General features: G+C 31.8%; 1 protein-coding gene across 3 annotated transcripts; it reads right to left on the reverse strand.

The window, feature by feature from the left end:
• Window positions 1-912: 912 nt before the first annotated feature.
• On the reverse strand, window positions 913-10,017 carry LOC143191875 (uncharacterized). 3 transcript variants are annotated; one of them, XM_076397315.1, is made up of 5 exons: window positions 9,845-10,017; window positions 7,204-7,459; window positions 5,324-5,444; window positions 1,323-1,484; window positions 913-1,049 (listed from the first exon to the last, which is right to left on the reverse strand). In XM_076397315.1, exons 1-5 carry the CDS (start codon window positions 9,916-9,918, stop codon window positions 928-930), a joined length of 735 nt encoding a protein of 244 aa, XP_076253430.1. In that variant the 5' UTR covers window positions 9,919-10,017; the 3' UTR covers window positions 913-927. The 3 variants fall into 3 exon arrangements, with proteins under 3 accessions (XP_076253430.1, XP_076253431.1, XP_076253429.1); XM_076397316.1 differs by lacking the exon at window positions 913-1,049 and adding an exon at window positions 1,111-1,239; XM_076397314.1 differs by lacking the exons at window positions 913-1,049; window positions 1,323-1,484 and adding exons at window positions 4,343-4,599; window positions 4,952-5,152.
• Window positions 10,018-15,995: the final 5,978 nt, after the last annotated feature.

Raw genomic sequence — 15,995 nt, forward strand, 5'->3', positions numbered from 1 at the left:
CTTTTCAATGTAAATTTTATCATATTACCATAGAGATAGATGTACTGACATCTATTTTCTATGATTAGCGGTGCTATTTTCATTTATTTCGAGTTGGTAACTTGCATTAGTTCGTTTATAGATCTTGTTAGCTGTTATTCAATATATATAAACTATAAAATGTATAAATAGAGGGCTCGAAATTGTATTTTTGCCGTGCATTACTTTTGCCGTTAGATTTGTGGAAATCTGCAGCCGAAGTTGATCAAATACTTTTACTAACTTTTATCGATGTTGCACCACGATATACCAATTGTCATTTTTATTTTTTTGTGGATCAAAACGATGACGATTATAACTCGGAGGTCCGAAGAAAAATCCGAAAACATAGAACTGATTGAAACAAAGATTTATTGAATGAAAACGCAGCTTGAACCTTAAAAGAATTTTAAATAGCTCAGCAGTTAATGAATTATTTGTTTCCACATATTTATATGCGATCAGAATGATAAATAAGGGAGAAAATGTTTTGGAATAAACTATACAAGGATTGAGAGCACTAGCTAATATTATTTAGTATAGAAGTGTAGTGATGAAACATAAATAAGCTATAAAATATACAAACAGTTCAAAATTAATTTACAGTCATAGTAAAATTAATTTGATCGTCGCCATTGTAAACCATAAGAGGTTTGGTATAATTAACAACATTTGTTTTTTATTTTTAGGAATATGAAAAATATCTTAGCACTGTTGTTGCATCGGTAAAACCAATGATTAACATAACTTGGATGGTTAGATTCCTTTAAAATTGACTAAAGTTGACCTCTTACGTACAGTTCGCAAATACTTCTTCATATTGGAATTTGTAAGCATCATGCGCCATCAGGATCTAAACTAAAAGGTGTCATTATCCAAGAACAATAGCCAAAATAATTCATACGGCATTTATTTCCCTTGATGATGCCTTAGAGGTGACTGTCTATAGACCATCTTTCCCCACGTTTCGATCACAGGACTGTGTTCCTTGGTGGAGTCGTTGAAGGGGTTCCACATTGTTATATCGTCACCTGTTGAACAAATGAAACAAGCAACCATCATCGCTTAATCGAATAAAACAACTTTCGTTTAGGACAGACATTTATTTTGAACTAAACTAACTGTGTTTTTGCAACAAAGAACTACCCAATTTACCAATGGTTAATTGATAAATAGTTTTTTCTGGTGGGGTATTTTTGGGAGGGATTTTGAATACTTTAACTAAAACAACAAATGATTGAATATAATATGGAGGAAGTAGAAGCCAAAAAAATATAGTAAAAAATTATAAAATATGTCATTACTGCGATTCTTATTCATTTCTTTCTCGCTGGGCATTCCTGATTCGACGAAGTACTTGGTGATGGTGCTTTGTCTCAGAGCTTTATTCCTCAACACATTGTCATTGGGAACATGTTCTTTAGAAGCTGCAAGCATGTTTCTTGGATGTCTCTTCAACAAATCAGCTAAAAAATATTTTTTAAAGGTTTTAATAAATATATAATATTTTTAATATTAAAATGATTTAAATTAGTTAAAGATATTATAAATCATGAAAGTTTAAAACTAACTTCGTTTTATAATATCCTGATTTTATTAAAATTTTGTTAGACTTGTGTTCGTGGATGAGTTCGATAACTTTTGTATAAAATTTATTATCCATTTAATCAATTTAGTTCACTGTTAATTAAGTTTGATTTGAACTTTTCAAAGTTATGTATTTAGTCGATATTCGAAAAATATATTTGAGTGTAATAAAAAATATATTAAAATCATTTTGTACATCATATCACCACTATGAAGAAGACCTTTTTATATTATCATCATCATTATTAGTCTATATATGTGCACTTGGTGAGAGTGTCTACTCAATAAATATGCTGCTTCTTCACTAAATCTCGTCACAGATGGTAATCGGCCGCAGCTGTTCTAGTCATCGAAAATGTCAGTTTCCTTTTTTTAGATTGTTTTCGATAGTCTTCTGATTATGGTCCATGTCGTTTTCGGAGCTGTTCCCTAACTTTTCCACCTAAAATTTTGATTTCGTCATAGATATCTGGGAGAAAATATTATATTCGATACACATGTTCAGGCTATTGAAATCTGCGACTCTGAATCTGTTCTTCAACTATGTACTGATTATCGCATCTTAAACCAATGTATTACTGATGCATGCCAAGTGTTTGAATTCCTGTACTTAGCATCATATTGGACGCCATGTCTGTTTTTAAATTTTTTTATCCATAATTGCATCCACTTCTATGTTGTAACACAGCGAAGACTCGATATCTCTTTAGCGAACACCGGCTTGGATGCAAAATATTTTTTGTCCAACCATTTCGCACTAAAAACTAATGGAAGATGCTTGAAGAAGTGTATGTGTATACAGTCGAAAGCAGTGCGAAAATCAATAAAATCGACAATTGCACGCTCTCAGAAAATCTTATCTACACAACCGCCATTCACAATTCGTTCATTGTGGGCCTGTTTGCGGAAAATGAAAATTCTAGGACTTCAATTGTTGGCGGAGTTGTTAAATCCGGTGGGCCATAATTGTAGGGCTGCGAAATCCCTTCATTATTTGAGATGCTCATCTTGTGACTTTACGGAAGTTCCATCTGATGTTAGAATGTTGTGGTAAATATATTTACTCCTACAGCTGACTGTCCTAAGGGTATGGATGCGTCTTGCCTCTATCAACAATATTCTGAATCAAAATCAAAAGAGTCGAAGCTAAGGGATGGCATCAATCTGACTATAAAGTATTTTAATTTACAGAAATCGACCTGAAAAGTGCTAAAGGTATTTTCTTGCGCGCAGAAAAGGTCTTGTGACAATTTGATACTATTACTGAGTGTTCGCTAAGAATCGATGCTGATCATGTACTATACACGATGTATTGATCGAAATGTAATTAATAACAAGGTCTATAAGTTTCCGAACTACTCTGGAGCGTGCTGGTTGATGTTCCTGTATACCAACAGACGGACCTCTTCAGTTAAATGAAGGAATCATTTAACTGAGTTGAGTTTGATATTAAAATATTAGGACTCTCAATTGAGCTTGAAATATTTAAATTGGATAAGTTTATCAATATAGAATCTATAAGTGTTTTTACCTTAAAACATTATATAAAAGTCTGAAGATGACATTAGCTAATCGAATTTAATCTTAATTTATTATTCAGAAGCTGATGGATCCTTATTATTTAAGAATGATTAAAAGAAGGAGGAGCTTCTATATTCGACTGATCTGCACTTCCGTGCGAAAGAGTGGACTTCCGAGGTGGTCCCATTGGAACCAAGGATCTGTTGGGGGAAGGGGGTCAAACTGAGCCCAAAGGATACAAAAATAATAATATAATTTTGTGACATACACACAAAACTAAATTACGAACAAAACAAATGTAATTTGTTGCTCGTACAGCCTTCAAATTGGTCAAATGGTAATAGTTAAAATAATATTGTAAATAAATAAATAGGCTTAGTTGCTGTTGAACAATTATTTTGTGAAATTACAAAGTTGGGTAATCAAAATAATTTCTAAAATTGATACCAACTTTTTTGAATTTTATATTATTTACTTCTTTTAACTATCAGCCTGTTTATATTTATTTTTTATGTTTATATTTAAGAATGCTTTGTCCCGTTTTATTTAGTTTTTTTCTTCTGTTCTCTTCGGACATTCTTTGCCTCATACAAAATTGTCCTGACCTCAAATTTACAACTTTCACAGCATTAAACCAAATTGGTCAGCTGGGATATGCTCTAACAGCAGATTTCTTCAAACAGAACATTAAAACTTAATCTTAATAATAATTCTTAGTATGTATCTATTAATATATATATATATATATATATATATATATATATATATATATATATATATATAATTCTTTTATTACTTTTAGTAGATCCACTATAAGCCTAGAGGGGAATAAGTATTTGTTATGTTTATATTATATATAAATGACATGTGGAAAATCACTTTATTAAGTGATCTCCAATAATCGGATCGGGTGATGTTGGACGTTTTAGTCTACGCTCTTCACTTCGTATATTTAGCTGATTAGCGAGTACATTGGGATGCACTAACACTCCTTCGAAGTACGTCACACAAACACGTTGAATTACACTCGTTATTGGTTCTAGAAGAATATCGCGTTGTATTACTTTAAAATCATTTGAAACATAGTACGGAGCATCGAAAATGGCACGCAACATTTTATTTTGAAACCGTTGTATGATGGATATATATATATATAGTGGTTCCCCATAGCAATTACATATGATCAAATATTAATAATATAAACATATACATTTTCATAGTAATTTTTTTATTTATTAAATTCTTTTTCACTATGTTATTATTGATTTGTTACTTTTATCAACGCTACATATGATGATTCAATATGATTAACTATCACTTATTTTGTCGATGGCTTGCTGTAATAACCACTCTTCTGAACGCTTGGGTCATGTAATCTATCCCGAATGATGAGATTTCCCAGCCTGGATATGGCGTCTTGGTATTCGGTAGCTCCTGGTGTAATACTCGAAAAGTGACCTTTACAATTACCAACTAAAAAGAAATGTAAATTATTACAAACCAAGCAAAATTGTAAAGCAGTATCAAATCAAAGCCCAACACTCTAATCTCTAATTAATCTTAAATTTCAACAAATTATTTACAAAATTTTAAGTATATCATGTCGTTATTCGAAAGAAATATTTTAAAACTTTTTTAAATATATTGGTCAGTGTTCAATGTCAATGTCGATATGGATACTAATGGTCTCTAAACGGTTTAGTGTTGTGTGTTGTTAGAATTCTTTCAAATGAATCTTTCAAAATGCCAATTTAATTAATAGGATAATACATATTATGTTGTCATTAGAAACATTCATATTTTATTTAATTTATATGACATTTACCACAATAGGCTGCTTCTTTTGCTTTATGTATACCACCACATGGATGGCTACCACCTCGAGAAGCTCCGGAATCAGTTACCCTTGAGTTTCTGTAAATTTTGCAGGTATCGCCGGGCAGTGCGATGGGTTCAGGGCAGGAGGCTGATCCTTCAACACCAGCAGCTCGTAACAGTTCATCGTATGGTGCCGATGGATATTCCCCTAAAAATAATTGCTAGTCTATATGTATCTCTTGAAAATAATTTATATACGTACAATATTTAGCTAAACACTGTTAAAACCGTTACTTTTACGATAGCATTTTTTTAATGTCGACTAAAGCACTCACTGATAACATGATAACATGATAATATGAAAATTAATAGTTCTTACTTTTTCTACAATAATCTACTTGATAGGTGGAACTAAGTCGGTCTTTGTTGATCCTGGCAAGAAGGTCATCAGGTGGTGCGGTCCTCAAACATTCGTATATGAAGGGATATTTTTCTTGAAGCTAGAAAGTTAGATTCCCATGATATTTATCTAAATTGTTATGATGGCTTTGATAAAGAGTATTAGTGGTTGAAGAATTATTTTACATCAATATAGAAGTGTTGACATAAGCCTTAATTTTGTGGGATTTAAAATTGTTGATATAAGGCCCAAAAGATATACGTCTGAACTGAAGAAGAATAGCGTAAAGAACAATAAAGCAGTCACTTTTATTTGTTTTGTTTCCAACATACCCAAAATCTAACTAATGTTTATTTGTTATTTCGATATTTCACGTGTGATAAGGATATAACCAAAATTTCTCTTCAATCTATCAATTTATTTTTTAGTTATTGAAATTTGAAATATAATATATTAGTGCATTTCAGCAGTAGGAAAACATGGAACATTGTGTGAGGTTTAAATTATTTCTAAAAAAGCTTTAAAGGTTGAATTCATATCGAAATGATTAAGATATTAATAATGAATCTGCGGCTTCAAAAATAATGGCTTATAAGTATACTGGTTCGTTTAAAAATAGATTTAAGTCTTGAAGGCGGTTGATGTGACAAAGGTCTATAAAACTTAGCAACAATAGAAAAATGGTTTAAATTAGAATTAGAAAATTTCTTCGCAGCGAGCATTCTTCTGAGATCTGAGAACAGAAAATTGTCGCTGGGGACCAGATCTGGAAAATACGGTGGATGAGGAAGCAATTCGAAGCCCAATTGATGGATTGTTGCCATCGTTTTTACTGACTTGTGACACGGTGCATTGTCTTGGTGAAACAGCACTTTCTTTTTCATCAAATGCGGCCATTTTCGGCGATCTCGTCCTTAAGATGTCAACTAAACGTGTACATCATATCATTTACGAATATTTGGGTACGAGAAAGCTCTCTCAAGTGGGTGCCGCGCGAGCTCACTTTTGACCAAAAACAACGATGAGTTGATAATTCGGAGCAGTGTTTGAAGATGATCAAGCGTAATAAACCCGAGTTTTTGCGTCGATATGTGATGAAACATGACTCCATCATTTTATTCAGAAATCCAATTGACAGTCATCCGAGTGGACTGCACACGATGAACCCGCTCCAAAGTATGGGAAAAGGCAACATTCGGCTGTCAAGGTTATGGCGTCTGTATTTTGGAATGCGTATGGAATAATTTTCATTGACTAATTTTAAAAAGGAAAGACCATCAACAGCGACTATTACATAGAGTTGTTGGACCGTTTGAAGGGCGAAATTGCCTAAAAACGGCCGCATTTGAATAAGAAGAAAGTGGTGCTTCACCAAGACAATGCACCGGGTCACAAATCAGTGGATATGATTGCAAAAATACATGAATTGGGCTTGGAATTGCCTCCTTATCCACCATATTCTCCAGAGCTGGTACACAGCGATTATTTTCTGTTCTCAAATCTCAAAAGTATACTCGCCGGGAAAAAATTTTCGACGAATGAAGAGGTGATCGCCGAAACTGAGGCCTATTTTGAGGCAAAGCACTAAAAGCAAAGCTATTTTAAACCAAAGTATCGCTATAATCAATATATCGCTCTTGAAGGGAATTATGTTGAATAAAAAAACTAATTTTGCCAAAAAAATTTGTTTTACTATAGTAGGCCGGGGACTTTTCAATTGACCTGTTACTTTTGTGTTAGGAGAGATTAAATTTTCGTACAGTTTTTTGGGACATACTGTATTCGGTTCTTTAGTAATACATATTCATTTATTATTAAAACAGTCAGAACCTTTTGTCAAAACGGAAATCTTACTGTACCTTTTGTAAGAAGACGTTAGGTTGATTGAACCTGCTCACGTGGCTCTCTGGAGCCGAAGATACTTTGGCGGGATATATTTTCGGATCCAGCAGAGGTCCCATGGGACCCAGTCTGCTCCACGACTCCTCTTGATAAGCCAGAGGCCCCAAGATATCTTGCTCATGACCATGTTGGTTATTTTCACGCCGAGCGATGTTGTGGCACTCACAAGGAACGGCATTTTCTCGATTGTATTGATTGATTTCAGGGTGCGGTCTACAAAATAAGAAAACATAGAACATAGAACAATTACACTTATATATTTTGTGTTATATTATAATGTTTTTGCTGAGAGTGTGTAGTAATATTCATATTTTTGCGGTATTTTATTATAAATTTGCTACGAATTAAATTATATTTTGAAGATTTGCGTTTTAGCACGTTTTAATAACAGCGAGGAGAAACTTTAAACATTTTGAACAAAAGTATTTTACTGTTTGAAATAACAAATACTGTATCAAGCTACTAGATAGTTTACCATATGCTTATTATTTATTTTTATGTTATAGACCCATCAGCCCCCGGGACTATTTAGGGTCTATTTACAGATATACAATATACCACAAATTTATAGTATCAGATATCAGTTAAAGTATGCATTATTATTACAAGTATGTTTCAAGATGAACAAGCAAAATATGCAAAAGCATACAGATGCATGAATATATGAATGTTATAGTATAATGGTCGCATAGCCCATGACAGTGATAAGGATACAAAATACAAAAAAGTTAAACGAACATGCATGATATTACAGATTCACACTATTATATTTCTAGTAATAGTCCTAAGACACTGGTCCATCCTCTCTCCCAGGTTGACCAACCGTTTTTGTGAGTTGTACCTTCGGCATTCGGTTAGTATTTTTCTATGCATTTGGTTAGTATATGTATGTGTATGTGTTTTGACAGTGAGGAACCACATTTGACGCACAGTGGTGGACTTTTTCCCCTAATGAGAAATTCGTCGGTCAGTTTGCAGTGACCAATTCTGAGACGCGAGAATAAACTTAAGTTGCGCCTGCTGATATTAGTGGTGTTAAAGCGCTGATAACACTTTTTTTCACCTCCCATATAGGTTGTTTACAGTTAGATCCCATCTGAGTTAGTCTAGATGTCTAAAGATTCTAGTAGAGTGGTGCTTCATATCCCTACTCCAGAAGATGAAATTTTCTGTAAGTGATCTCTCCCTCTTTTTGACTAAGTAATACGCTCTTTCATTTTCAGTGATCTCAGAGTGAGAAAGCAGCCACATAGTTCACGGATAAGTACTCCTACTGGATGTAAAGGTACATATTGTTGGAGGCACTTTAAGGAACTCATTGAATCGGGGGGATAACTAATCCTTTGTCTTGCACATAATGCTCTGAGGTCAGGGCCCTATACATGGCAAATAGTTCAGCCGTCAATACACTCGATGAAACGGGTATCCTGAAGTGTCCTTCCCACATCACCGATGTAAATGCTGCCCCCACATAGTCATCGCTCTTGGAACCGTCCGAGAATGTGAAAAGGTGTTCAGGATATTTCTCAGTTCTATATTGATTGAATTGGATGTTGATACTACCAGAGTCAGAACTATCCCTTTGTAAACCTCAAGGAAAAATCGACAGTCACCTGCGACAGTCGCTATAGAGGCAATATATACTCGGAGGATATGCTTATTATTACATTTTCGTAATTAGAACGTCGCTAATATACTATTATGCAATTATGTCTACCAAAAAATCACCTTTTCTATACAGATCGATCTTTCAACTTTAAAATTATTGAACAGATTTTGGACTTAAATTTTGGCCCAATATTGTCTTAATAAGTTTTGTGTATTTAGCATTAGGAATTTCGGAGCACACACACAGGAAAAAAGATTAAAAAAATAACTGGAATTAAAATATAAAAATATCGAATGGTTAATTGGAAAAAACCTTAATTATTCGGACACAATAAACTGCTGTTGAGGAAGCAAGTTCTAAAATGTATATAATTATATGGAAATCAAATTTTCGAAAAGTAATAATGTAAATAAATTACAAATATTCAGAACAAAGTCCAAGAGGTATAGCAGATGCACCCAAATACTAAGTACTGGCTGTTACTCAGAAAGTCAAAAGAACCTCAAAGGGACATAAAGACAAACTCCATTATTATATTAATACAGAATATTACAGCTCAAGATAACATTCAAGCAGGACACAGACTTAAAAGTATCACACCAATTGATTTTGTAGTGCATTGAAGTGTATTTAACAGAAAAAAAACATAATGTTAAGTAACACATGAAATTTACTACGTTATTTTAAACGCAAATTGTAGGTTTTAATTAATTACATTAGATTCACATTAAATGAGGTAATATATAATACCAGATATAACTATAGATATCACAGATATAACTATGAAGATACTTTGTTTTGAACCATTTGCAGGTTGCAGCTAAATTTAAATTTCCACCAACATAAATATCCCGAAAGTAAAAACAATGGTGATAAAAAATTGAAAATTGTATTAAACTGAAGTCAATCAACCTTTTTGGAAGTGGGAGCTTCCAAAAAGTTGAGATGGAGTCAATCCAAAACTGAAAATTCTAATAGTCTTCTTGTACCTTACTCCTAGGGTCTTGATATAAGGCCACAGATAGTCTTTTCTGTAAGTAGTAACGAACTGATCCATAACCATTTTGTTGGTAAATTATATTGGTACGTACACTGAAAATTTAGATATTCCGAAAATATAAATTTAGAACCAAGACGTATAAAAGTACTGAATTGAACTGACACTGACAAATATCACAATTTTCTTTCAAACATTTGTTAAAATATTTCAACAGTGATAAAATAAAATAACATAATAATATAATAACATGTAGGTGTTTTAATCTACAGAAAAATCGTTTGGTATCTAAACTATGCATTATTTAATATTAATGTTTGAATTAGATAATAACTATTTAGTTCTGATATTTCCGGATTTTATTTCTGTTGAGTTAGGAAGATAGTTTAGTTTCAAAATAGCTAACAGAATTATTTTTATTTTAATATATTCTGCTATAATTCGAATATAACTTTCAGCAGTCATAGTTCTTGTACTCATTATTTATCCCTTATCAAAGCGGTGTTTATGAAGATTTGCTCTTACACTGTCCAGCATTTAGTTATCACTAATGATCATCACCAGCTAAATTTGGTGAATCTGGAATGGAACAGGATCTGTTTCATATAAAAAACACGTCTTTGCATCTCATTATGTGTCAAGCAGCGTTAATGGATAGATACTAACACAATGATATCATTTATATGATTCATCATTTATATGATCATTGTGTTCTATTAAACATATGTTAAAATATATTATAGAGAGAAAAAACCTAATACCTAATACCTACATACCAGTTTGGTTTTATTAATAAGCATTCAATATTTGACCAGATGCATAGAGTAACTGATGAAGTTAAAAATGAATATTTTTAGATGTAAGCCTTCGCTGGGGATGCCATGTCGGTCTCGTTTATAAGCTAAAGTAATTTTACTGAAGCAATACACTGAACTATTAAAATCTTACATTACATCCAAAATGTCAGGAGTTAGACAAGAGGAAGTCTACTCTACAATAAAATAAATTAAATCAGGTGTACCACAACGAAATGTATTGAAATCAACTGTTTTTCTACTTTTACATGTGATATGCCGAAAATGGATAATATCATGGTCATCATTTCATCTTTCAGGTCATCGTATCATCATTTGGTGGCTACTTGTTGTCGGAAACAAAGCGCAGAAGACACATGCAAATTAGAACAAGCAAGTGACAATATACATAATCGGACTCTAATCTATAAAATAAAAATTAACGAAAGTAAATCGGTATATGTGCAGTTCACGTATAATCATACCGCACTAGCACTAATGACAATATTTTGTATTATCATTCCATATAGTATCTTAAAAATTAATGAGTAATAGTAGTTAAGTAACTCCGAATGAATGTAAGACTTCGCTGGAAGGAACATGTTAAAAAGAAAAATAAGGTAGTGTTCAAATATAATAATATATATTGGTTAGGTGGAAGAAAATAACAATTATCAGTACATAATAAATTGCTATTATATAAGCAAGTATTGAAACCTATATGGACATACGGAATTCAAATATGGGGATGTTATGCGAAAAGTAATATAAATACAAATTTTCTAGAACAAACAGTTACTACAGGATAGATTACTTACACCGAGGCCTTTAGATACCGACTGAAACTCAGGAAATCAAGACAATCGCAAGGGGATATAAGGGTAGACTCCATTCATGTCAATATCGAAGTGTTACAACTTTTGAGTAGTACCAGAACAGAACACATAGACTCAAAAAAAAAGTGTAACGAGGTGTATTTAATAGAAAGGCAGCATTAACACTTTCAAAAATTATTACACCAGATAGCAGAAACACTAAAAGATGGCCGATGTGTCCTCCTAAATATATACTTAGATTTAAGTTATTGTAAAGACCAATTGTAGGTTAGTCGCCAACGAGTAGTAGTAATGTAACAAATAAATAAATCAAAACACAATTAACTATATCAATCCATACTATAATAAATGAAACTTTCAATATTTAAGCATATTATGATTTAATAATGTTGAGTTTAAAAACATCAAACATTCCTGTATTATTATTTATTAAGTACCATTTATTAAATATCATAGTCATCATTTCATCATTCAGATCATCGTATCATCATTTGGTGGCTACTTGCTGTCGATGACAAAGCGTAGAAGACACATGCAAATTAGAACAAGCAAGTGACAATATAAATAATGTGCAGTTCACGTATAATCGCACAAGCATCAATGACAATATTTTATATTATCATTCTATATAGTATGTTAAAAATTAGTAAGTAATAGTAGTTAAGTAACTCAGAATGATAAATAAATAAATAAGATAATGCAGAACTACCGCTGGAAAGAACAAGTTAAAAAGAAAAAGAAAGCTACTGTTCAAATATAATAATATATATTGGTTAGGTGGAAGAAAATAACAATTATCAGTACATAATTAATTGCTATTATATAAGCAAATATTGAAACCTATATGGAGATACGGAATTCAAATATGGATATTCTGCGAAAAGTAATATAAATACAAGTTTTCTAGAATAACCAGTTACTACAGGATAGATTACTTACACCGAAGCCTTTAGATACCGACTGAAACTCAGGAAATCGAGAGAATCGCAAGGGGATAGAAGACTCCATTCTCATGTCAATATCGAAGTGTTACAACTTTTGAGTAGTACCAGAACAGAACACATAGAAAAGCAGCATTAACACTTAACTTAAGTTATTGTAAAGACCAATTGTAGGTTAGTCGGCAACGAGTAGTAGTAATGTAACAAATAAATAAATCAAATCACAATTAACTATATCAATCCATACTATAATAATTGAAACTTTCAATATTTAAGCATATTATGACTTAATAATGTTGAGTTTAAAAACATCAAACATTCCTGTATTATTATTTATTAACCACCATCTGCTCATCTGAATTTTTATACTCTCTATTAGACGACTAGGATGCATGAATTTAGATCATTCCATCAGAATGTTGATCAACTATCCGCAACCAAGGAATGTCGCCAGCAAGAAAGAAAGATATTAGAGAAAAAGCTCTTCTCGATTTCGAAAACAATTTATTTCTGTTCCATGTAAATTTATTGGTTTGGTCGATCTTCAGACAATATATTTCGTTATGTAATAGTTAATAATAACTCACCCTATGAATAAGCGATGAAATCATCCAATATGTCTTCTCCAATAAACGTATTGTAATTTAACATCCCATAAAAATGTCATCGTTTTCCTCAATCTTCTGTTTTTTTGATGTTTGATGTTGCTCAAAACCGTTCAGCTTAAAACAGTTTTATATTCCGTATTAAATTTATAATACACCAGGCATCAAAGAGGCGAACTGTATTGTAATGATGTTCGTTGAGCGTGACGCTGAAAATTATTTGGTTAAAAATATAAACGGATGGTCGGGCGAAAATAAACATTTGTTTTTGTCCGTTTCTTTTCATGTCATTTGTGACTGGAACGCTCTTGGCATGTTTGATTTGAATTATTTCCAGTAACAGTTCTTTTTTAATTAAAATCTTTATATCTAATAATATATTAGATGTGATTAATGGTTTCTATTTACCAGGTTGGGCCAAAAAATATAGAAATATTGAATGGGAAGTCATCTTTTCGATTTATCTTCCATAACTAATGATGTTCTTACTGTGAGTCTGAGTTACTAGAGTATCGCAGGTATAAAAGCAAGAACAATTTTCTCAGACAATTTTTTTTTATTTAAAATTTTGTAGGATATCTTATTATTATTATTTCATAATTATTTTTTTAATTCTCCGATATACCAACGATGGATACTGTTTAACGTGGGCTCCGAACCATGGTTCTCGGCATTAAGCCTATCGACTCACCAGTAATAACTTAGAGGCCATCTCAGACACCCGGCCTTATCGGTCCTGTGTGCCGTGGTTACTGGCGTTACTGGGATGGTTATTACTTTCGTAGTCGAATTTTAGTCGAATTTTTGACTGTTGCCTATAAAGACATTTACAATTACAATCACAAGCATAAAGTATTATCGCAACAGTAGAAGTAATCACCTTGTCTACTGTAGTACTGTAGTTTTTGATATAACATGATTCTTTAGTTTTAGTTCTAATAGTTCAAAAGTACGCAAAATTAAAATGCAATAGATTAATCAGTTAAATCAGTGTCAATAATTGAAATAACTTTTAAAAAAAATTGTTGTTACTGTATTATTTTGACAAAGTTTAAAGCAAACATGATTTATTTAAATGCAAAGACTAAGGAACGATCGTTTTCCAGAATACCTCCCAGTCCTCTGGGCAGGAAAGTTTTTTCTTTACATTGCTAAAGACCAGACAATTATGCGTGCGGAAGAGTATTGCTTAACCAAGATGAACTAGATACAGTTACGAATGTACTTTAAACAGTAAGTTTTTTTCATTTCATTTCTTTCTTTCTTAAAAGTATATATCGATAATTGAATTGAACTACATAATATATGTATATTATATATATACAAGTTAAATATTGGAATCATCAGTGATTCAGCTCACATTCAAATCTTCAAAAAAGTACAATTATAATATATTTTAAGAAGTAAATTGAGATGTTTGGAAATTAAATTGAAAATCATAAAAAAAAATTTCACATGTATCATTGAAAAAGATGAATCTGCGTCTTCGAAATTAAAAAAAAATCTAACTAAGTATATATAGTCTATTCACAACGTCGCAATGTTACCGTATCAACTCAGTTTTAGTTCAGTTTGTCTTTAACATATAACAACATTCTATTTTAAATAAAATAATGAAACAAACATTTTATCAAATATATATATTTTATTTCAGCTTTATAATGTATATATTACCCAATAATTTATACTACAGTTAATTATAGAGTTACAATAATTTATAGATTAGGGTTGTTTTATTATATTTACATTCAACTCTTTTCCATGCCACCCATGATCCCTCTGAAGGCCTAATGCACCTAAATAACAATTGTATATCCAAGTAATGTATTTACTTCTGTTAGAGAGCATATTTACCTTTTCACGTTTAGTTCTTGTTTACTTCTATGTAGTACTTCCTTGTCAAGTCATATATGTCAAGTTGATATCACTGTATTCATTATTTCTTCTGCTTCTACCTGTTTACCCTATTTTTGATAAAATTAATCACTAAATTCTGGGAAATGCACTTACCATAGCTGCTAAACAGTTGGTATTTTTTCTCTCCTCGAACATTTTAAACAAATACTCATGTATATTCTGATCAACTACACACGTATCTAATGGGCTTAAAACATTATTATCTTATCAATCATTTAAGTTAAATCAAAAATCAAAAGATCGTTAACTAATCATTTCTCAATTTCTTCTTCAATGTTTCTGATCGAGGTAATCCAAACCGAGGGTGATATTAACCTTTCCAGTTTCCAGCCTGAAGCACAATATATATATATATATATATATATATATATATATATATATATATATATATATATATATGCAATGAATTATTAATAAATGTTATGACTAATAAAACCTAATCAATATATGCTTTTAAAAATTGTATTCTTTTAAAAGCAATATCTGGAGGTTCCTTTAGATCTCTTCGATACTTTAACGTTAAGACGTAACGTTTGTCGGTTTGTAACCTCTTATCACTATTATTTTGAAGAATTCTGCATAAGTTTGACAAGCGGACGGCTTTGACAAGGTGATTCGTTTACGTGTTCGAACATATCAGCCAACATTGTATCTCTTTTTAGCTAGAATAAAATGAGAAGGAAAATGTCTGATTCTAAAATGAATTTACAAATTTCGGCAAGCAATACATTAAATATATTGATAAGGTATATTCACAGCAACTTTGGATAGACTATGTAGTAGTAATATGGTTTAAACGTTATTTAAAGGTACCAGGAATCTGTTTTAACTAATTAGTGATTGATATATTGATTGATTAATTAGCAAAATTATACGCAACACTTAATTTATCTAAAATTCTGAATAATATTTTATCTCAGCATATGTCGCTTAGTCCATGGAGTCACCACAAATTCATCCCAGTTCAAGGGGTGAGGTCATCAAGGGTGGTATGAAGATGCTGTGAGTTAACATAGTCTACTGTAATTTGAACAGAAACTGGTAATTCAG

The sequence above is a fragment of the Rhynchophorus ferrugineus genome, unplaced genomic scaffold, assembly GCF_030347505.1.
Source record: "Rhynchophorus ferrugineus isolate W39M unplaced genomic scaffold, kcgeb_rfMv2 rfM2, whole genome shotgun sequence".
NCBI classification, from domain to species: Eukaryota; Metazoa; Arthropoda; class Insecta; order Coleoptera; family Curculionidae; genus Rhynchophorus; species Rhynchophorus ferrugineus.